This window comes from Anoplophora glabripennis, unplaced genomic scaffold, assembly GCF_000390285.2.
Source record: "Anoplophora glabripennis isolate ALB-LARVAE unplaced genomic scaffold, Agla_2.0 scaffold587, whole genome shotgun sequence".
NCBI lineage: Eukaryota > Metazoa > Arthropoda > Insecta > Coleoptera > Cerambycidae > Anoplophora > Anoplophora glabripennis.
The window spans coordinates 143,591-169,271 of record NW_019416700.1 but is presented as its reverse complement, the minus strand read 5'-3'; the positions used below and the strand labels follow the sequence as shown (position 1 = coordinate 169,271).

Here is a 25,681-nt window from a genome sequence, read left to right as displayed (position 1 = left end):
GTTACAGTTGGATTATACGCAAAAAATGTCAAAAGGTAAAGTGTCAACATTTCAAAAAAGTGTAACTGTCAGTGTAACTGTAACCAAATGTAACTGTAACCCAAGTTATCAAAATGCATTTTTTTCCTGTAACACCCAAATTTATATCCAAAAGATGACCAATTTTCACGAAAACCGGAACATTCTGTTTTTAATAATAAATGACATCCAAATTAGGATGCACTGTACATAAATCGATCACCGAAACTACACCCTGGAAGGTAAAAGGACTTTGTTATCGGGATGCTTTCAAACTTGGAGAAGATACTTGTCGAAGTACCAAAACTTGATTGGTAGAAATATTTTTTTAAATAAGATTTTTTTTACTGTAGATAAGATACTTTTTACTTAAGATAGGTACTCCATATAGATACTCAAAATATTACAAACAGCCGAAAACGAACGAAAAGGAACAATATTCAAGTATGATATATTCAATTCAATTGTCATAATGTGACATCATTGATATCAGCTATCTTTCCTTGAGGTGTGTATTATACCATTTATTAACGAATCGCCTTGCTGATACTACTTATTTTGCGAAAACATGTTGATAATATGAATAAACTAGAGGTGACATTCATTCCGGTTTTGTCGGTATTGTCCAGGAATAGAATCCTGTGTCTGGGCGAAAAAGAAATGTTGCCCGGGACCCAGAATTATCCCGGAATTCGGCGTTCACATTACTTTCTTTAAATCGTTACAGCATCGTCCATTGATAACTCCGATATTGTGCACAATGTTTCGTGCAATAAAATATACTTTTAAAGTTAAATAATTATCAAAAAATCTCTTTCTTTTCTCCTACCGTTTTCCAAATAGTCTAGGATATGGCGCGTCAAAAAATCCATGAACCCTAACTTTCTGCCGTGTGGTAAATAAGCTCCTGAGTCGATGTGGAGCATTTTTTCTCATACCACATATATATGAGAGAACGGCCATTTTCGAGATTGAGGGGGAGGGGTGGATATCTGGGGAAAAAAGTGGACCCTAGCAACGGAAAGTCAAAGCATCAATTTTTTATAAATCGGGGAAAATAGTGGCAGACAAAACTTTATGGCGGTTTCAGAGGGGGGGTGGGGTTGAAGAAAACCGGAAAAAAAGTGGATCCTAACCGGATCTACTCAAGTGCGATTTTCTTGTTATAACATGCACTTTTATGGAAAAATAGTGGCAGACACCGCAGACAAGCAGTATGACGGTAATTAGAAATCCAACGTGGGAGAATTTCTCATAAAACTCGAAAACTGCTGTAAAACAGAATAAAATAAGTAAATACTAAAACAAATTTCTGCCGCTTGCCAAATAAGTTCCATAACGACCGCACAAACGTTACATACTGCTGGCAGACTATTTTTCCCGGTTTATAAAAAATTGATGCTTTGACTTAGCGTTGCTTCCAGACGGTTAGGGTCCACTTTTTCCCCAGATTGCCCCCCTCCCCCATTCTCGAAATAGGTCATTCTGCCATATATATGTGATATGAGAAAAAATACTCCACATCGACTCGGGAGCTTATTTACCACACGACAAATATACTTATATTGGCATTAGTATCTTTTAATGTTTTAATTATCTGTGCAGAAAAAGCTTTATTTTTTAATAGAGGCTAATTTTATGTGATATATGTTAAGTACTCGTATTTTTGTTGTTTCGTTATTATTTTGGGTTACTTCACTGTGACCGCGACCTTGCCAAAAAAATTTCACCTGCATTGTTTTCTCTGGTCGGATGCGATCAAAAATTCTAGTTACAGTACTGCACTACCAAATTTTTATGACTGCAGCATAGCTTGTACATATAAACCAATGTTGCGTTATTAATATCTACATATGCCTACGACTGACTAAAATGGTTTTTATTTTATTTAATTTTATGTAATTTATATATTTAAAAATTTATTTTTGTTTTGCGATATTCTTTATTACTGATATTTTTTAGTCTCTTATTAAAGATTTATTATTTTATTTTTAAAAATAGTTTTTTGTTTCACACTATTTCCTTCACTGTATAACCGCATCCAACAGTAAGGTGCTGCAGCAAGATTCAGGACGCCTATGGCCTATGGTTTTAACGACATTTGTTAATTTTCAAATATGTTTCATGGAATCTATCATAATATATGCCATGTCGGTAGATTTACTTCATCACTGAAAACCAAAATATGCGGCTGTAGATTTGAAAATTATACTTTGAAATTAACTTGAGATTTTTGGAACAATATATTTTACGTACACCTTCAACAAGCTGTATTATAAATTGACGATTATTTCTTAAATTGTAAAAAAAATATATAATTTATGTCGAACTAGTAGTTTCGTCTCAAGGCCAGTGATACGTGATCAGTGATCGTGTTACATTATAATGTTATATTGTTAAGTATTCGGACTGTTTCAGACATGTGGCCTTTATACTGTGGTTAATTAACTGGTTTTTAAGTTTATTCGTGTGTTGAAGAATACGTATGGTAAACAAAGATTTATATTTTAGCCGTTACTTTCCGTATTAATCACCAGACTCATCAACTTGTCGCGTAAACATAGATGAATTTATTGCGGAGTTTTTCATTTAACAGTCCTTGGCACAAGCATGTCTATTGTAGATATTTAACGCCGCTTTGTTTTAATTATAATTAACTTTGTAATGTAGTAATGCGTCTTTGCCGCCAGCTTTATCGTTCATTGAGATAGAAGTGCAGCTTTCATAAATGATTCCGTTAAGGGCAGAATGAGCGGAACTTTCTTCAATTTAGATACCTTTTTATTGATTATCTACATATTACAGAAATGTACAATTAAACAAACATTCTTTATACAGGTTTCAGTCCAAGGAGAATCACACCAGCAGTAATATTATTATTACTGAAAACAAATCTGATACATGAAGCAAAAGTCAGATCAGACGTTTACGGAACTTTATGCTACACATATTTTTGTATTTATGTATATCTTAATATGGAATTTTAATGCTATTAAATTTTTAACATCATCAAGCTTACATGTGTATATTTCACAGTTATTAGAATAAGATTATTTTAAGAGATTGTAATGTTTTGCTTATTCATTAAATTTGATTTGAAATATGAACTCCATTTTTGTACTTACTATTGGAATGGATCATCCAGTCACACCTTACTTTTACAGGAGAACTATAAAAATTCTCGTTTGAAAGTATTGGCTTGTGCTTGAAATAACATTAATGCACAAAAAAAAGTTTGTACCTTTTCAATACTGAATCAGAATAGCTCTAATTTTTAGCAAAAATATATACCACTTACTACATCTTTACATATTACTTGCAAAATATATTCTATTTTGCTAAACTACCCTCTCCCTAATTTTTATTAATATAGACGGTTTATATTAAAGAAAAATGTGCAAGCATTGAATAATAATACATACTGCATAGTGTATATAATACAATTTGCAAATTTAAACATATTTTACGAATTTCCTAAAATGTAAACCATCTACATCAGCCGGATCCCCAATCTACAATCTAAAATAAACGTGGACGTAGTCACAATAAAAAATATCACCAATGTTATGTGAGATACCTCAACAATCCTCAGCATTTATATACAAACTATATACATTGTTTTAGAATGACTATTGAGATGAAACGAAATATCTAGTGGTAAAATGAATAATATATAAAACAAGCTGCACTTGCCCGAATAATCATTTCGCACTATCTCACTAGGAGTTAAGCAAGCCAAGGTGTGTTACAATCGTTCATTTACGTAACCCTCAGAAGCACCAAAGAAACTGCTAATATCGTCACTGAACTGAACATCCCGATGGAACATGCACCGTCTGGTTTTGCAGGTACATCAGGCTTCTTTTCAGATGAATTTTGTCTGTCGACATTTTGGTCATCGGATAATATATTATGGTTGTCTTCATGGTTTGACAATTTATTATTTTTATCCACGGTTTTATGAGATGTAGGTATTTCAGACGCAATTTCTTGCGGAGTCGATGTTTTAAAAGTGGTGCTAGTAGTTCCGCTGGTAGTGGCGGCTGTAGTAGTTGTCGTAGTAGGTACATGGCTATTGTTGTGGAGGAAATATACGGGATCGTATAGTGCTATCACGTCTGATACTATTTTTTCTCGCTTTGTGTCTCTAATCTCTATTTCTTTTTTCTCGCCGTCTTTATAAATAGCAACAACAGTAGCGTTATACGGTATTTCGGATTCAGTATAATTACCCATTAGTGTTACATTGACAGCGGTGCCAGCTTCTAAATATTTTTCCACCGGTGCTACTTCTGACTTTAGTTCTTCCTTTGGGACCGCCCATTGGCCCTTCACATGCGTACCGTTTGGGAGGGTAACGGTGAATGGTAACCCAGTTAAAAGGCCATGGCCTTTCCCCCAAAATAAGGAATAGTTATATTTGTAACTTATCACACTTGCTACATGTTGCAGGACATCCTCTTCATTTTTCAAAACGGCTTCACCAAGTTTCTTTTGGGTTCTTGGGAATCGACCTCGGAATCGTTCCAATTTTATGGATTTAAGTTCATATGCAATCGGTTCAGTTTCGACTAGAATTTCACCGTCTTCAAACTGAAGCTCATTGTTATTTTGGTCCACCAAATGAAAGACTCCTAGATTTTCCGAGGGTGTAAACTTACCCACATTGTACGTTAGGGAGCCATCCTTATTGTGACTGTTTGCGGATCGTCTCGCTATGTAAGTTTTTAAAATGTTTTCTCCACTAGTTACAGCACCTTCTGAAATCAACGTGTACTTGTTTTTGTACACCCAGCTCAATCTGGAACTTTTTTCAATGCTCACTAAGACTTCAAACTGATTGTATTCGGATACTTTCTTGTACAAGGACACAACACAGGCTGACTTCTTAGGTCGAAGTTGTCCGGACACCCACACACTGTTGATTCTAGCCCTGCAGACGTAAACGGGTTTGTCAACGGTATGGACTAAAATGTCCTGGCTCTCCTCTTCAAGTTCGTTTTCTCTTGGCTCTGTAACAAAGCATAGTAAACAAAATTTCCATATTGTTATTTTTGAACTTCAACTCACCTTCAAATGACTGATAAGCGGCTACAACAGCGCTATCTAAAAGCTTTTCATCAATCTCGTTGCTGGGAACCCATTGCAAGGTGGAGGATGTTATATACTGCTCAAAATTTTCGGACAAGATATGCACAGAGTGGTCTGCCTTTACTGACAATACCTTTAACACTAAGAGTAGCGAAAACGTGTAATAGAGCTCCCCCATTTTGGCCTGGAACAAAATGTTATGTTATGTATGTGTCGCAGGCTCATTGCGAATTCAGTTCTTTTATAAATTATTCAGCAAATTATAAATTGAAGTGTAAATACATTTTTTTTACAATTTGACTGAAAATATTAGGCTCTTTATAAAACGTCTAATAGCTATAAGTCTTATTGTAATCTTATCTTAATTTTCATTTTCTTTGGAATATCACTGACTCTCCAGTCGTTTTGTCAACGACTGAAAATCAATTAAGCATTTCATGAAATATCAATTTTATTATTGCTAGTGCGTACAAAGGACCCCGCACATTTTATATGGAAAACGGTGAAATTTGCTAAAAATTTGGGAAATTGTTCGTTTTGTACCCCTGATCAAAAGTGTCAATGGGGTCGAAGCTCAAAATGCCCATCTTTAGGCTCTACGGCAATTTTTAGTGGCCAAAAACGGCAAAAATTCATTCAGCGTGTCTTCTCTTTCGCTTTATTTACATTGTTTCTCTAGAAATCCGCTTCAGTTATGAACTGCGAACTCTTGGAAAATCTTTGGCAACTCTTTGGCAACTCTTGGGAACTCTTTGAAAAAATGCATGAGAGTTCCAAGTTCAATGAAGGTTATTAAAACCACAAAATAATATTGAGACGGTGTGTATTAAATCTTGTATAATTGTGCATTCAAAAACCCTCTCACACAAATACATATACACACATATAATTAGACATGGACATATTCCTACATAAAATACTCACACGCATACAATTTAATGAAAACTTAAGAGACTGTACAAGCATTAAACATAATATTAAAAAAAAATGAATTTTTGCCGTTTTAATTCTACATATGGCATGAAAAAATAAATGCTAATTCTTACATTTCATTGTTTTAACAATAATGTTACTTATTCGAACAAGCTTCGTTTTGGGTCTTCTAACATCCTGAAACCCAAGTTTTTGATGTGAAAATAGTAAAAGAAATCTGCTAATTGGGCGGTTGTTTACATAATGTCATGCCACGAGATACAGATTCATAACAATGGAAAATATTCATAACAGTGGAAAACAAATCTAGAAACTAGAAAATTAATAATCCGCGCCCGCCTGCCTTGCAATTCGTCTAACCCGAAGACACTCTTATTATAATACGCTTAAATATGTTCAGTTTATTCTAGGCGCAATGTAAAAATAATGGCTTTTGCGTTCATTTTAAAATAAGACATAGCCATTCGGCGTTTTATAAAAAAAAATTGTATTTACATCATTTTACAATTTGCCGTCATTTATATAGGCATTTTATAAAAAAAAATGAATTTGCATTAGCCTGCGACATTATATTATAATTTTTAATTAACTAACTATTGGCACAAGGACATGTCTAAGAAAATATCTGAACTACATCATTAAAATAATTCTTACATTTACGTAATATGGTTTTTTTGACGTAAATTCAAAGTATGCACGTGTTACAGTTTTTCATATTAATATACTGCTGTTTTGGAAATATAGTTTTATGCGCTATTTAAAACTAATTCATGCTTTTAAATATATTTTAGTTTAACCCATCGTGGACATATATCTACATCATTACGAACTCATTCATTGATATGAGAAGGAATACAATTAATGTCCATTTTACTACTACATACTTCTCGATGCGAGCCATAAAAAAAATAAAATAGTAAGCCATTACAAAAATTTAATATTTTCATATTGAGGTTTTATTTATAAAAGTTTTTTATCCATATGCATATAGAAATTAATATAAATGAGAAATTCGACCATACGAAAAATTTAAAATAATACAGGGTTATTCACAGCTTATCCACAAAAATTTAGAAGAATAAATTTGTCATGAAAAATGGAGTCAATATCGTAAAAAAAATTTTGTAAAATCCTTAGTATTTTCAACCTTTACATCGCTGGACTACTGTAGTCTCTAGCGTCATTCGCAATGCGCTCTCTCTCTCTCTCCACGTGGCCCTAGGTGATTCCGAATACTGAAATTCGATTTTAGTATTTTGCGATAGTGTTTACATAAGTCTTTCAAGTGTCAAAAATGGCTTACGTGTATAGCAATTCGGATTTGATGGATATCGTTTTAATTTATGGCAAGACAATATTTGTGTTAGTTCGTAGAAACTGGGTAAAACAGACCCAAATGTGTTTACACGTCGATGGACAAAATTTTGACCAATTGTTAACATCAGGTATGTCAAATTATTTTATTAATTAAATATTAAAATATTAATTAATAAAAACAATAGCGGCAAAAGCGGTTGAATTTGCTGATATAAACTAGGTGTTATAAAATTGTATTTATTTCTTTCCTTGAGAAAAAAATTATTTTAATTTTTTGTCCGTTCATTTTTTATTATCTTTGCCACCGTGCCGGTCACCGACTGCATGCTTTGCCTTGCGCAAGGTCAGGTTTTACAGTGGACCAGTTTCCAGTGTCGTGCAGAAGTGTAATTTTAAATCATTTTCGAACAGCCCCTTTTGATTTTTTTTTACAAAATTGTATTTGTCCACCGTACATACGAACATTTTTGGATAAGTTCTGAATCACCCTGTATAATATCTACGATTAGGACAGAAGCTAGGAGGATACTGTTCTAAATTTTGTCCAACTTGATACACTAATCAAATAATAATAGTAATGCATGGAAAACTATTAAAGTGGAATGAAGACTTTTCGCTTTGCAACCTTTCTAATCATTTTGTGTTGAACGCTTCGCTGCCTGTGGATATGTATTGCATTTTTATATATTTACATTTTATATTAATTTATAATTGGGTACTAATTATAATTAAGTACTCATGCAAAATTCAACTATGTGACTGTTATGATACGATTATTTAAAAACATATTGTGGTCAAGGATAAATCGAGGGATATATATTATATCAGCGATACTAAATTTATTTTTCGAATCTAAAGTAACGAACACCAACGAAAAGTATATAGGTACTTAAGAATGCATTAGTTTACTCGATAAAAGTTTTATAAGATACGTTTAAAGAAGAGACAATTTCACAACTGGAGGTACATAATTTTCATATATGTAGCTACATCGGTAGGTACATTACATATTTAGTTTCTGTTGGTTTAGTGCCTTTTATTATCCATTCATGTAGCCAGACTAAACTGTGGGCTTGTCGGAGCGTTAATTCAAGTTCTAAGTGTTCCGGTGAATTTACCGGTTTGTTTACGCCTACAAAGATGTGAGGCTGTCTTCATCCCACATTCAAAAGTTTACGTTCGGGCCCATAGAATATTTTATGGTTTATTGTCCTCTGAATGCACTAATTAACCATTACAAATATAAAAACTGAATTTGTGTAATCCACCATTATTCTACCATTTTTTTTTTTAATTTTTTGTACCTAACTAAAAGTTTGGAGACAAGAGCGACAATAAGTACAGTTTAATTTAATTTAACTAGAGTCGCTTTAGTAATAAAAAAAGCTATTTATGGCTTTTTGTATTTTTTTATTCATATACAGTGTGTCCACATTTACATATAGGTACACAGGCCAATATACGTAAAAAACAAATTCAGTTCAAATATTTATTTTGATAGACCACCCTGAACATATTTTATATATAGTTATTTTAACAATATAGCTACATATATATAATTTATAAAAAATTCAAGATTCCTATACTATACATTTTAATTCATTAATTTTTCTTTTTATTTATTTAAAAATTTGACTCGTATCTAAAGAAAAGGTAATTCATTTATGTTTTTTCATGAACAATTTACACTTTTGCACATTTATACTTTAATAATTTGCAGCAAACAAAGCAATTTTATGCAAATTGTGGTTTCAGTAGAGATGAAAAAAGTGTCAAAATGATTCAATTTAATGAAACATTTATTTGTGGTACAAATCTAAAACTATTTAAAAACGATAATGAAACGGTATAATTTCACTTGACAAATATGGAATATGAATTTAACATTAAAAATAATATATTGTAAAGCGATTACAATAACATTTATACTGCATCATTCCTTTTAAATTGAATTTATCATAAAATATATGAGTTGAAAAAAATAGTCTGCTGGAGATGTTTTTTCGTTCTTCAGCTTGTCAACTTGCCACAAACCAAAAAAAACTTTCTAAGTTTGCAACCCTTTTTGTAAAATATATAATTTTCAAAAATTCCTACTTCTAATAAATTAAAATAACTACTAATATGCTTTAAAAAATATGTTAATTTACATTTACACATATAAAATGTGTTATAATACCAATCCTTTTAATATAAGTTTATTGTGAGTACTAATTCACATAAAAAATGTGTACCTTGTGAGACGAATTGTAATGCAACAACATGTTTTTTCGTGAAAGTCTTGAAATATATATGTAGCCATGACGTACAGTTTTATGTCCTACTTATTTTGTCACGGTTATTGTTCAATATTAAAACCTGCTTAGAATATGGAAATATATCTTCCATCAGCGATAGTAGTACAACTTTTTTTAAAACTTATCGTTAGTATAACATAACATAATATATATGTATATTGACTATGACTAAACAACCAAAATATCTAAATACGATTGTACCCCTTAAAAACAGAAAGTTCAAAGATGATTATCAAATCAAATCAAATATGACCTTTGACGCGCCAAAAGAATTTTACAACAAATATTTAACTAGAAGGCAAATATTCATCTTATCACAATTTTATAGAAAATAAATTTACATGAGTATAACCTTTATCCTGATATTTAAATGCCACAAATTTAGTGACCTCATTCAATCCGCGATCGTGACCTTTACAATTTACCTATGAAAAATATTTTAGGCAAAATTATTCCGACAAAAACACATTAAATTGTAGATACATTTAAAAGTGTCCTTGTCACAGTTTATTATATCCAAACATAGAGCTCTATTTTTTATGTGAAATCCAACAGCCATGACCTCACAGAAACACTCATTTGAGGTATATGAACAACAAAAAATTATAAAGTATACAATTACATAATGTAGATACAATTCATTAAAATAGTTTGTATTTCTGACAATTTGCAGTTATTTAATTATTAACACATTTAACATCTAATCTGTAGATTCATTTTATTGAATTTATTTTTATTTATTATTAGTCATAATATTTAATAGATTCTGGTTAGACACGAGTGAAAGTTATCAAATTTGTTACACGTTCGCGCCGTTATTAGTTTGTTTTCAATTGGAGTGCAAAACAACAAAATATCTGACATGGATGTTACATCATCGCCAAATATAGAGCAGCAAAGCCAGGGGCAGTATTCATTACAGCGTAAACGTAACTAACTGTAAAAGAACGCCACGGTTGGTAAAATATGCAGCAAAGCAGCAGGTGCTTATGATATGAACCGTAGAGAGCATAGATAGCTCCATTAAAGTAATTATATCGAATATCATTTAATAAGTAAGAGATACAGTTTGTAAATTCCGATGGAAACAGAAGAAAATTAACAAAACCGCAATTTCGAAATTGACGAGGTCTTAGCGAGAACTTCATCCCTAGTCCCTAGCCCCAAGCGTGTGAGAAAGTTTATAGTTCTACTGCCATTCAAGGCTGAACGGTAAACGAATGTTTTTAAATCCTCGTATAAAATATTCGACCTCTACCACTTTCCTGCTTGATTTTCGGTATATTAAAGATTGTATTACGCAATTCACGTGTTAGTCATCGTCATCTTGTCCAGTTAAAACAAGCTTTAATAAAATTGTGTTAAAATGTGGCCAATAATAGCAATTATCTACTTTACGTTTTACGTTTTCCGTCATAAAATTCGTACACAAATATTTGTCCAGAAAGAAATTATAAAATTTTATTAAAATATAAAGGGTGTTTCATAGCGAACTGTAATGAAAGACTGGGAGAACCTAGGCGGATACATCCTGAATCAAAATCTGGGAGTATAAGGGAGTGATTTTTTTTCATTGAAACTTATATTGTTTACAGCTTTTTGATAGACACCATACTGAAGGGGACTTGAAATCAGGATTTCAAAATTCCAGTATCATACTGGGAAAATTCCTATATTCCTTTCGAAAAGTTAATCCTGTATATTTTGCATTTGATTTTTTCCTCATCCTTTTGAATCAACAATGAAATTCTATTAATACTTTTTTATCATCTTTTCAATATTATTTAAGCAGTGAGAACAGTTAGAGCTAATATTTTAATGTCGGGACTCTTTTTTTATACACATTGCAAAACTGAAGCTTCAAAGTTTTGATGGCAACATTTTTATTCACTTTCAACTGTTTATGTAGCATATTGAAAGTATATGGCAAAAACAATGCATTTGATTTCTCTTTTCACCTTTCAAAAACAGACATTCTGGGAACACATTCTTTTAATCAATTTTTCTATATTATTTTAAGAGGGAGAACAGGTAGAACTAATTTTCCATGTTTCCATTTTTGATTAACAATACTATTACTTCTTATCGTAGTTTTATATACAAAATAAAAATATATAAATCCTAATGGGAAAACATTTTTTTCATTTAACGCATCGAAAAGATCTCCTGTATATTCTTCCAGAGGTATTTTTCATTTTTAAATATTTCGGTCTTAGTTTCTACATTAGCTTAAATAATTGTCCTGTCCTGTACTGTTATATCTCATTACCTTGGAAATCTGCGAACTCTATACCAGAATTATTATTTATGAAATTTATTAAATAAAATTAACTATTCATATTTTTCTCTCTTTGAGAAAAGTGAAGAACGAGTGCTTTAATTGTCTTATGCTTCGCTTATGTAGAAATAATACTTTTTAAATTCACTCTGGTTAAAAGCTTACGTTATAAGTTTTTCAAATATTTTGTACAAATATACAAGGGAAATATGTCCGATGTGAGAAGTGAATAAAAATATGAAGAAGTACAGTAGGAATTCGTGGTTTTAATGTGAAGTTTATTTAGTCAAGTTAAGAGAAGTGTGACAAAAAAATTAAATGTATAATTTTTCTCACTGAATCATGTACGCCAGACGAAATAATAGAACAATACCTCCAACAAAGCTCGTAATTCTGCTATTTTGATTTCAAGAGTATATCGGTCTTCGGTGATATATGGTATGGTTTACCAATAATAAATCAAATCTCACAAGTGGTTCAAAAACTAAATCTAAAACAAATTTTTATGAAAATTCAGACATCACTCTGTATATCTTCAAATCTTGAATTAGAATTAGTTCGCTTAAGTTACTTATTGGACAAAATAGACAAATTGAGAAGTAAAAGAAACATTTTTGAACGAGATCAATACTTAACAAAACATTTTGAATTCTATATACGTAGGGCATCAAAATCAAAGAACGTGATTGCAATAACTTTATATTATTGTATTTTCGTTAGCACGTTCAAGGGAAATGCCAAAATAAAATTACTTGTCGCAACCAAACGTAATATAATTGTAAATAGAAATATGCATTATTGTTTTATTACCTAGTCCCAATTTTTTTTTATTTTATTAAATACTTAAATATTTCTATTTAATGACAAATTATTGTTACAAGGGCTCTTTAACAATACAGTCACACTTCACATTCCCGCATTTAATCTTGTAGTTGTAATGTAATTAACATACGTGTCACCGGCGTCCTATTCTGCTAGATCCCATCATGAATTGACAATTACGAGTGATAAATCAAATAGGTATGGTAATCGTGGGTAGCATGTCGCTCGTCTCATTAATAAAAATTGTCCGGTCGTTTTAATATGTATCACTTCAACCTTGTGATCTACTAATGATTTTATTGATGATTTGTGAATGATGCATCATTTCAAATATCTTCAAAATATAACAGCCGTTTATTTTGCTCACGACTGAATGCAAACTCAATCAACGTTTGAAACGGACGGCTCATTTTCCTCAAAATATACAGAATTTTTTTTTTTGTGAAAAGGTTCAATATCTGCGACTATTATATCTGAAATACCATTTAATCATCCATGGTCTGGAGGCGCTCATTTTTTGACAGGCATAACCTTTATATTTTTAGAGAATCAAAATCTGTGCAATTTACGGCACAGTAGTTTTTATATGTTCATTAATTAATTTTAAAATATAACAATTCACAGTATTTGATTGTATTTAATAACTTTTTGTGTTTATTTTCATTTTTGACACTACGCGAAATCATTTTGTTGTATATTTTACAATTAAATCAAATTCAAATATGTTACGCTAATTATTCAATTTTTCCTGTTACATTGTCAGTTTCAAACCATGGAATAAAGCAAACTTTATTTCAAGTAAAATGCCTAATGCTTTTGCACTATGTTGTGTAATTTTTCTGATATATGCTTTGTAATCTGTAGCAGATTTTTGTAAAGGATACAATGTTTTACCAGATATTTGCATTGAATGCGTCAAATATTTGTTCTAAGAATCCTATTTGAGTATTTTAATGAAACACCTTAGTACTCCTTGGAAACAAAATCACATAAGTGGATAAAGAACATTAATTTTTCTTATTAAAGAGAGCAAAGTAAGTGTGATGTTTAAATCAACAAAAAATGCAAAAACTACAATAAATGCTGATAAATTCTTAAGAAAAGCTATTAAAAAGGAAATTGATGGGTAAAATAGCTCATAATTACGAGTATTTACGATAGAAGAATGTGAAAGCCTCTCATAATACTATTTTTAGCAATAAAACTAACAAACAAGAACAACTGAATTAAAAATAAACTATTTTACACTTGTAATGTCATTATTTTTTTTATTTTATTATATCTTTTAGATCTTCTGAAGCAAATCAAAATATTTTTTTAGTGCTTATGCCATGCAATCAAATCGTTTTTATTTTGTTTGTATAACGATACCGAAAAATAATTGCAATGAATTGTCTCTGTTGCTTGTTATAAAATAACAGCGTGTGCGTGTGACAGCAACAATTAATAGAGCTGAAATTAGTGCTCACATAAAAATAAATGTGGGAAAACATCTATTGTGATTGCATTACTAATTAGTGATACGACACACTTTAAATTAAGATACAATTGACTTTGTGACCCAAAAGTAGATTGTTTCTTTTTTTCGCGTAGGTCGTAGGAGTGTGAGGTAAAACCAAACAGACTGCACCTCCAAAGTACCCTCGTCTCGAGAAGGTAATTTACGTACATAGTAAGGTGTTGCCATGTCAACCCCCTGGTTAGTGCGACGTTTATCTTGAACAAAAATTTCATGACTTCTAGCCATTGCATTACTGTGATATAATTCTGGTTTCCGTTGGATTGGATAAAGTATAAATATTAAAAATGGTACTTTTTTCGTAGCTAATACCTAAAAAAAGAGTACGTCAAAACCCAGTCCCTAAATAGAATTTTCAAGTGTTTTCCATTTTATAAACAAGAATTTATAAGCGAATGAAAGTACAGCGATGAAAAGAAAAATTTATTTAAAGACGGATGGCTAGTAATTATATTTGACCCTGTTTTCTTAGAACAGGCGATGCACTGCATGGGAATGCATTGTAAAATATTTTAAACACGTCTTGAGATGTTATACGCAGAGTATTAATCATTGAAGGCTATTAGTTGTTGCCAGAAGAAAGCAAATATTTGCAATAATTGAAGAGGTATAAAATAATCGTAACGTAATATTTTTAACAGTAAACGATTAGCGTTTGATTCACTTCACTGAATATAGAAAATGTTGGACCGTTACTTTTCATGTAATTATGGCGTTAATTTTTGTCATTTATGGATGAATATAAAAAGGCATTCAATTTCAGATGTAGGTAACTATAAAGCATAATCTAAAGTTTCCATTAAATTCCTTTGTGTATTTAAGAGCAGCTAGAATTTTAAAACGGTCGTAAATATTAAAAGGTGCATCCCGTTCACTGCAGTATCTGGGTTAGTTCATTTTGATCAATACCGGACTGCAGATAATTTTTCTTCTATTTTCCATGTTAACTAGTTTTGTCTATAAATAAATAATAAAAGTGTCTCGGCTTTAGTGCATGATAATATGTTTTGTAAAATATTGTTTAGTTTTTTAAACCAAGTATAAACAGTTACACATTTGTAAATTATGTAGTAGGCATAAAAATAAGTATTTGTATGTTAAATATTACCGCAAACTGATAAAGGTGATAAAGAATTTTAAGAAAAAACATGTCAATAAATTCATCATATCGTTTAAAATTCAATCAGTTCTAGACGACAAATCAGCAATTCCAAAATTCAGTATCAGTATCTTTATCCACTGATGCATAGTGAATGGAAGGAAGTTAATATTTTGCGAATTTGAATACTGTACGTCTGTTCTTAAGCATTTTCAGACTTAGTTAGGAATTTTTTTCTTAAAAATTTTCTATTAACGTTTCAGTTTAGCAAAATAAAACTGAAATACCATTCCATAATATCCCAGACAGATTTTCATGAAATGTAATGTCACTATATTGATTTTTCACGATTCCAATTTCCCTAGTGTGTAATCTAGATGCCTGGCCCTTATGTCAGTTTAGGGGGGAGGTAGCAATCTGCAGTGAAGTGCCTTAATTTCAAATTCAGGTAGCAGGCATCCAAATATCCCCTTGAACGGCTAGCAACCAACAAGTGTGAACTGTTATCAAATATAAATTAAATTATAATGGATAGAGGATGGATATTATTTTATATTTGTGGAATAATAAATCAATAACTACCAGGGCCTAAAAGTTCTGACATAATTCCTTTAATATAGTCTATGTGGGTGAATTTGAAGTAAATCAAATAGATGCTAACAGCCTTAATAGTATGTTTATTGGTCGTTGATGGTTGTCGCTCCATTTTTTAAATTGAGACAGGAAATAATTTTCAAGGTTAACGGATAATTATCTCCTTAGAAGTAATGCGTATACGTGTTTAAAAGGCAGTGCTAGACTCTTAAAATATAACCAACTTCATTGTTGTAAATACTTTGGCCGCATACTTTACAAAGTTACGTAATAGTAGACGAACGAATTAATTTCAATGGAAAAACTTTACTCCCGCCAAACATCCTATTTAGTTGCCATTCAATGAGGCAAACAATAAATAAAACAGTTTGTGTAACATATCTCTCGCTTCATTTAATACACCATTCTGAATTAAATGAAATGATGCAGGTACTCACGATTTATTAATAGACACAGAATTGTCCCTTACGTCCATCATCATCACACGTATCACATTATAGTGACCTATTAACACAGAGGAAGAATTATTTTTGTTCTCTAAACTAGAACCTGATATAAGAAAATAGTACCAAAAGACATTATTAGGATTATTTAGCGCTGTATCAAACCTGAATTATTTTTTACGAAATTGTTAAAACATATTTTTTTAGTATATATTATGTTTTCTGGCCACGAACGTCTTATGAGTACAGCTTCATACAAAGTACTCCTTATCATTCAGTGTTCAATGTGTTCAAATTGTGAGAACTTGACCCAAATGTCGATGTTTATTCGTTTCGAAGTTACAGGCCTATGTTAGTTATAAAGGTTAAATAAACATATTTAATTAAATTCGTACCTATACAAAATTTCAGGAATGTTTAATTCATGATATTTTCAAAGTATTTACCTTCCCCGTTGCGGAATACAAGTTTCTGTTGATATAAAATGAAGTAATAGTTTTTATTTCACTTTTCTACTGTTGTACACTTCAAAAATAAAATTAAAATATTATGATCAGATAATTTTTTGATTAAGATAAATTTCTATTTAGTTTACAAATTTAAATCTGTTATTTACTTTTCATAATTTCATGGGTCTGTAACTTCGAAACAAACACGGACATTTTTTCCAGTCAAAATTTAAACGTACAACAAATAACAAAACGCCTGCATACTGATAGAGCTAATAGCCCTAATATTTTTGAATACCAATCAAATTCCGTTGAGGATTTTAGAATAATTGAAATGTATCAAATGGGTCCCATGTATATTATACTTAATATGCCGGATTACATATATTTTTCATAATCCTCTTATGTGAAAATGAGCAATTAATCGCCTGGCACAAATAAATTTTTAGTATCTGTTCAAATTGTGGCTAGACCATTACAATATTTTCTTCTTGTGGTCGTTATATTTGATTTTCACCTAATCAAAAACAAGAACAAATTCTCTTTACATTTTACCATCTTTCTATTATCTTTTATCTACGTAATAAGAGAAACACTTGTGTTGGGGTCATGTATATGCGCAATTTTTAACAGCAAGTTAGAAACGATATCTCTTCACTGTACCAATTATATAAGTTTTCTTCAGGATATAAACCAACTGACAATACATTCGAAATAAGGAAAAGAGCATATTTGAACCTCGTATGTTTATCTTACGTTTCCCGAATTTTGCACGCCTGTTGAACATACAGAAAATTGCGTACGGTACTATAAGCCTATAACTAAGCATAATTACACCCTGCAGAATGCGTTGAGGAAACTATTAACACATGCGTTAATCACAATTATTGAGAATCATTACTTTGCTAGACAACTAGCAAGGTACATTTTCTGATGTTTACATGTTCTCCCTGACATTTCAATGTGAAAAATTAAAGGGAGTTGCTCTAGTTTAGCATTACTCTTCGTCATTTCCTGAATGGATCTACTTATTATATCATTTTCTTTCTAAAAGTGCGATCTCTTATCTATAAAACGCCAGCCTTATAGTGCACATCAAATTTAATGAAAATATTAATTCAATCAATTTCTTAAATTAACAGTAAAAAATGTTTTTGTCTCTCAAAGTAGTACTAAATTTTAGACAATATTTACTTTTAAATATTGACCCAATAGTGACTTAATATCTGTTATTAGTTATAAGCAAAATTATATTTATCTAATGTAATACTACATATTTTTAAAACGGGTAAAATGTAAGTATAATTATTATGGTATTCGGTTAATACTAATGATCATTACTAAATCTATTTCTTTTTTTGATAAAAAAAAAATAAAATAACTATCCAAACAACCCCCTTTTTAGTTACCTGAAAGTATATTTTCTGCTGTAATCAAAACTAAGCTTTCAATGTGTTAAAAGTTTTATTGTAATATGCAGAAATCAGTCTGATTAGAGGTTAAGAGTTTAGTTGACAATAAATATGATTCTCACACCGAATATGAATAATTTTTATATTTCCAGATTTTTGCATGCATTTTTTCTTTCTTTACTACTTATTTTTTCTTAGTTAACAACAACTCAAATATGTACAGGAATAATAACAGCTTTCTAAGATATGGAAACAATGAGTAGTCATTATATTATATTTTTATTCTGAAAGAAGGTAACCTTAGATTTGACAATTAATAGGAGAATTTATCGCAACATCTAAAAAGATGCCAGCGAATTGATGAAGTGATAATTTAGTGAATAATTTATTAAGTCAAAAATTGTTAAAAGTAAAACCCATTTTAAAAATCCTTCTCACTTAATAATGAAAATTAAATAATTTTTAATCAGTGAGTCAGCGAGTTTAAGGGAAGATATCGTGCTGCACTTAACAATTTCTCAAGCCACTAACATACTGACTCATTAAATTGTAATTATTTATATCAGCTTTACTTTTGTTCAACAAAGGAAATATGTAGTCTCTCGATATGAACGTTCTTGCTTATATGTAGTAACATAAAATACCTGTACAGGTTTAATGTAATCTTGTACACTTTTTAAGTTGGTTCTCTGTAAATGAACATAGTAATACCAACTTTAAGCGATAAAATATCGATTTCATTAATTACTATTTCATACGTACTACACTATTTTAGAAAGTAGTAAATATTGATATTTAAATACGTTTGACAATTCAAAATTATGTTGGCATTTAAAACACCTTCAACGACTCGAATTCTTGGTTCTACTGCAATAGTTATTAGAGCAACAAAAAAAAAACGGTCACTTACAAAGGTGATGGAGAGATTCACGTGGGCCGTTTAAGATGGCCAAGCAGGTTCAATGGCCATGTTTAAGAATATTCTTTGAATGTAGGATAATGTACCTACTACTTCGCGCTCACCTTGTCCTTGTCCCTGAACTCTAAATAAAGAAACGTTGATACTGGGAATACTTTACGTTCCGTAGATGGTTAATTTTAATTAAATCGTCTGTAGCTAGCCACTTACGGAATCGTTACGTTTACTGCACTTAGGTACTATTACGTGAAACTTAAAAAATTCAACGTGTGATATATAAGATGGGAGCAGACTTAAAAGCCCATTCGAGCGATGCAATTACATCATTTCGATCTCATTTACCTATATGCAACATTGGTTAGCTTTTGAGATATGAGATGTCCATTAGCCCATATACGAAAAATTTCGGGGATAAAACTCCCGCTAAATTTATCATTCGACATTTGAATTTTTCTTTAAATCAAATGTAAAATAATCATTTTAGTTTATAACTATTGAATTGAATTTAAGTTTTATGGTAGGTTATATTTATACATATAGCTGTAGCACAATAATGTCAATTTTTTTACACTCTTTAATAGCTTGATCCTTAAACTAAAAGAAGCACTCGTGGTTGATATCGATAAAATTATCTTTTTTGGAGAAAAAACTATTTTTGTTTAATATGATTTTTATTACATCCGTAAAGAGAAATAAACCGATGAAGTTTGCATTATTTATGTGCCTATCAAAAAAGATGCTACTTTTATTTACACTTGTTTTTTTCTAAACGTAATTAAATTACACAAAGTATTTTAAAAGTTATTAAAAAAAATAGATTTTCAAGTGCGTCCTTTAAGGGCCTGTATCTCCGCAGGTGGGTCCTCTAGGAAAAATTTGTATAGATTCCCCACATATTCTGGGACATCCTGTATATGTATATATTTTAGAATGTTTTACTTTTTTAAATACATATATCTACCTAAATATATTTTTTTAGATTATTTATGCGGGCGCCATGTTGAATTTCATCATTTCTGAATTCAGCGAATTTTTTCTAATAACAACGTCATATGATACGGTTTCCTTTTTTATCTTCATCTAAATATCAAATTTACGTCTGAGTGAGTGAAAAACACGAAAGAGCTATCACTCCTAATAAAAATTTTGACATTTCAGAGTTAAATTCTCATTAACAACAAAATCAAAGTTTATAACAAGAATGCAATTTTCGTATGATGAAGAGCGAGATATGTCACAAACTTATTCATTATTTAATTTGACGAATGTCTGACTAAATTTCTAATCATTTGTACTCTGATATTATCAACGAGTAATAATTGACTGTTTTGTAATTAAAACGAAAATCAAAATGTTCAGTTTATCGTCGATAACATCAAAAGGAAAAAATATGTATCAAATTTCTCATCAAATTCTGCAACTTTGTCCTAATTTAACCGACCTAGTATATCTTAAGATAAGCGAGATCCCAATAGTGCGGCTCAAAAAACGGCCACTCCGTATAATTATTTAAAATAAAGTTTTTAGAAGAAAATAGATATTAAATTTGTAATACTTCAGTGAATTGTTTGAAAAATAGATCAACTTCAAATACAAGATAGACATATTTTTAAGTGGAACCGTGGCACTTCACATTGAACGAGATCTAACGACAAGTACGGTACATTTCATTGTGAAAAAATGCATATTCTAAACAAAAAAAATATATATTTTTGAAATTCTTGTAGGTATATAATTGTAATTTTTATAATAAAATTCAGTTCTATATTTAAATTATATTAAAGCTGTGGTTTTTCAGCATATTTATCTTTTCATTAAATGAATAATAAAGCTTACTCATAACCGCATTAAGGCCTCTGAATCATGGCAGCATTATATGGATAATTGCTGATTCCCTAGAAGTCGTATCAATTTTTAAAATATTGAACTGTTTATATTAATACATTTCACAACAAGATTATTGTAGTTATTTATCGTTATCAAATGGTAAGAGTTCATCATCAGTTTAATTAATGAGGAGAATTAGTTCTACAAGAATTTTTTCCGGTCTGTGAGCGATACCGAGTTCCCACCCATTTGCACTTAACACAATATTTGTTGTTACTTACCTCGTCACCTTATCTAAACCATAACAAATTTTGCTGAACTTGAATATGTCAACTAAAAATACGAAATGCGGAAACCACAACTTATTAAATTTAGAATTTACCAAATTACATTAAATTACGTGTTTTGTCGTTTTCCAGTGTCCGTAAAATCTGGTAAACGTACAGAGTGCTGTAGTTTTCAATTCCCAACACTGGTATCTCGAAAACTAGAAGTAGACAATCCAGAATTATCAGGGTGTATCATATGTGATTTTTCAAGCCAAATTTTGAAACACAAAATATATATTCTATTAATGGCCTTATTAAAAAAAATCCCAGCTCACTTAAGAATTAGCCACGTACGGACTTATTATTCATTGAATGTGTTATGTGTATATCGATATGAGTGATACAAACTGATAGAATAATTACATATTAATGGGTATAGTATAGTAGCCACGCGTTTCACTATTTTTCCGGAGACTAGGTGGGTGCTGAACTTATTAACGCAAAGTACGTGGGATTCTGTTTACACTTTTTTGCATGAATTTTACATTTACTACAAACGAATTTTGGTTTGATTAAGATTAAAATATCTGCCTTTAAAATTTATTCAAACAATAATTCCTTAAGAGAATGTGCAGAATATACGGAATATTAATCTAAAATTCATTCAAAATGATTTTAAATAAATAATCTACGTCAAATTATATTGACGTCATGGTGTGCATCATACAATATTGATAATGTTTTTCGCATGAATACTATCCATATAAACTAGTAGAGTTTTAGTATTTAAATCCTATATAATATGTAACTAACAAGAAAATTAGAATATTGCAAATTGTTAAAACAATGCCAAAATTTGGGTTATTCATATTGCATTATTACGAGTATTTTCCCATAACCCAGTTTCATGCATTATAGATACGTGTCGAAGTTGCAAGAAAATGTCACGATTCTTTCTTTGGTGACTTGTATATGAATTATTATTCTTATAAGTAACTTATTAATTGTCATATATCATGCTACAGCACCTAATAACGTAACATGACTAATGTAAGATATTTTTATGTCGTATGTTACCAATATACTGCACAGATATACCTATATGGTTAAAACCAGTACATATATGAGTATAATTATAGCGACAATATTAAACCAATATTGCTGTTATAGGTATAGGTACAAAAGAATACTAGTTTTTCAAGAAAAAAGACGTTTAGTTTGACTTACAAGTATCTATAACCGTGTTCAGTGGATTTTATGTTTTATACGAAGCTAAATTAATTGGATTGGTAATAATTGTGTCCTAGTTCTGTCTTTATTTTTATATGATATAATCCTTGGGTCTTGAAAAAAAAATCACTTCTGATTAAATACACAAAAGAAAATTTCATTTGCTTGCCCACATATTTTTAAATAAATTATTGTTCTCTGATATTTATTACTTTCTGGGAGTTGACAAATTACCGTTTCTTTAAAAATTATTATTAAGAATGGCGTTTTATAACAACATGCTATTAATAAACTGATATCTTACTGAGAAATAGCTTTATAGAATCCAAATTCAAAGAATTCCTGTATAATTTTTATAAATAACATTTTGTGTAACACATTAATAGGAAACAATACAATACCTAGATGTTGTGGTAATAAAGATTAACAGAAGCTTAGTAATAAAAATTACATACATCGAAGTAAAACTTAATAAAATTTCGCATATTAACTAACAATTGCCACTTATTTTATGTAAGTTATTTAAATCTTTAATAAATGCAAATACCTATTTTTATTGCCGATCTAAAAAAGAACAAAAATAAGAAAATAATGATTTATTATTTCTACATTAGAGATAATGAATTCATAAATTTGAATATTTAAGCTAATTAATTCACAAAAGTAGGGCAGTTTATGATTATGAATGAAAAACATTATTAACTTCAAATATTCTGATTACATACGGCTATTTAAGCGGGGGAAGAATTTTATAAATTCCCACATGGATTTGTGAATTCATTAAACTTCCACATGGATTTGATAATTTCCCCTGACTAAATGACTTTCGACGTATCGTAGTTTATTAAATTAATATTACATACCTAGGCAACTTTAATTATGTACACAACGGTACATTGGTTTTCAAGATATTTTACTATTGCTGCATTGCATTTAATCAGATTTTTGTCTTTAAATAAATGAATAAATAATGCGTTGTGTTTATAATTTATACTTATTAACAAATATAATGAAAAATAATTATTACTTTTCTGCATGTTAGCAAGTGGCATTTGGTAGTGGACGTGAATGCGCAATTGTAAAACCGCAGTAATGTATTCATACAAGTTTCCGCCTTTTCTTGATAAAATAGCATTACAGCTAAAATTTTCTCAGGCTGTTAATTTAATTAACGCAAATGAGTTTTACATAACGTTCCAATTTTTTAAACAGACCTCGCATTCAGTAGAAAATGCGTGGTTCATATATGTGAAACGCTCGCAAAAAATGTTTATAAATTAAATTCATGCGCTTCCTATATATTATACAAACATCCAAGTTATGGTATGTTATATAACGTTAGGTAAATACACGTAAATACTTTACACTAAGGAAATTTTTGTAGTAATGAAATCAGTAAGTACCATACAGACGTAACATTATCTGCTAGTGTTAGACAGAGTGATTCACTTAAATATGCTCACTATGAAATCTCGGAAATTATTTTTCTTGTAGCTTTCATTTCACTAGATAATGGAATTGTATGAATACGCTGTTTCTTTTAATAACTTTATAACTATAAAATATGGTGATTGATGATAGTAATTTTTTTCTTCATTTCGGATAGCCTTTTTTGTGTCAGTTGTATCAGTTTATAGATACATTTGAACAAAAATGTTCTTATGTAAATCTGAAAATTTGATGGTTATAATATTTACAGTTACAAAATTATATATAAAAAAGAAAAAATGGATTATATGGCTATAAGAAATCTGTGTACCTACTTCTTAACGTTTAGGAGCCTTTTAAAAAAATCACCCCTATATACTTAAGGATATAATAAAACCTGCTTGAAACCCTATATTAGAAATTTCCCAATCCTAATACATTTATTTACTTATAGTAATATTTAAATTTATATGAATTAAATATGAACTGAATTTAACATAATACTGAAACCTTTCTAAATTTATATCTTCACAAAATTATATACGCATATTTTTTATAAAACAAAATCAGGAAAAATTGTAATAACAAACTACCTACAAGTATTAAAAACAGAAATTTCAATTCCTTAACTTAAATTCTTTAAAAATAGATGAAGCCGATAGGATTTAAATGAATGAATTTTATCTTCGAAATATATAGTGTAGTTATACGAGTAATCAGTAATCAATAGACATAAATGGTCAATACGACATTGATAGGCTAAACATCTAAAATAGGCCATTTGTGGAGGTCAGTAAATCTAATCACCTTTATTTTTTACTTCAATTGTCTTGAAGTGTTTCATTAGAAAATCAAAATTTTAAATTAAACTTTTAGATGTGAAAAAACGTATAGGTACCCAGATATCTCATGAATTCGCAACACAAAACAAAGAACAAAACTTACTTAAGTAAGATTGTGTTACAAAATATGCTGAAGGTTAATTGTCTGCATTTTTGTTGACAATTTAATAAAAAACCACTCTTGAAAGGTACTTACTCGGAAAATTATGTATGTAGTACTGTTTCGAAGAAACATTCAGCTACTTGTAGTCTTGTAGTACATAGATGAATGCAGTGAAAAAATTTACAATATAGATTTTCTCGTATTACATGTTAATTATATATTTTTAGTTTTATTTCTGAGAAAAAACCGCGTTCCTATAAGCTGCAGTCAGCGGTTGCAATCGACACTTGTAAATAAATCTACAATGGTATTTCTAATTATTATCGCACTTTTTCACAATACTAGGTGCTGGCAATATAAGAAAACGTGCTAAAAATGTAAATAAATAGATAGTACATATCACGAATTCACTGCGTTTATATCTAAAAAATTTCATATTCTGGAAGCATAGGGACATCATCTAACTCAACGTAAGTTGATCTAATTACGATATTACATATTTTTACCATTACGTTCTATTTTGTTAAAATATTATGTCAGATTCGACTTTCTTTGCCTACCTTTTCCCTGGAAAGCCCTTCCCTTAACAAAAATATCGCCCAGGGGTGTAAAACGAAAATAATATCCTAAATTACGAGCACTTCTTTTAAGCCACTAAACCACTCATAGACTGGAGGGATGCTTTTTTTGTACTTCATAAATCTACAGTATGTGGATTTATCGATTAACACGCAACTGCCGTGAATGTGCAACTACTAATGGCGGGACGAACGAAGTAACGAAGTCGAAAC

At 30.3% G+C, this 25,681-nt stretch overlaps 2 protein-coding genes across 2 annotated transcripts in view; one reads left to right on the top strand and one right to left on the bottom strand.

The window, feature by feature from the left end:
- The window catches only part of LOC108911562 (mitoguardin), a 126,325-nt gene that overhangs the window by 55,097 nt on the left and 45,547 nt on the right, over positions 1-25,681 (top strand). The gene's annotated exons all lie outside the window — the stretch shown is intronic.
- LOC108911563 (protein unzipped) lies at positions 2,782-25,681 on the bottom strand. Its single transcript, XM_018716538.2, has 3 exons — positions 25,451-25,681; positions 5,089-5,293; positions 2,782-5,030 (listed from the first exon to the last, which is right to left on the bottom strand). The coding sequence occupies exons 2-3, from the start codon at positions 5,285-5,287 to the stop codon at positions 3,778-3,780; spliced, it is 1,452 nt and encodes a 483-aa protein (XP_018572054.1). The 5' UTR covers positions 5,288-5,293; positions 25,451-25,681; the 3' UTR covers positions 2,782-3,777.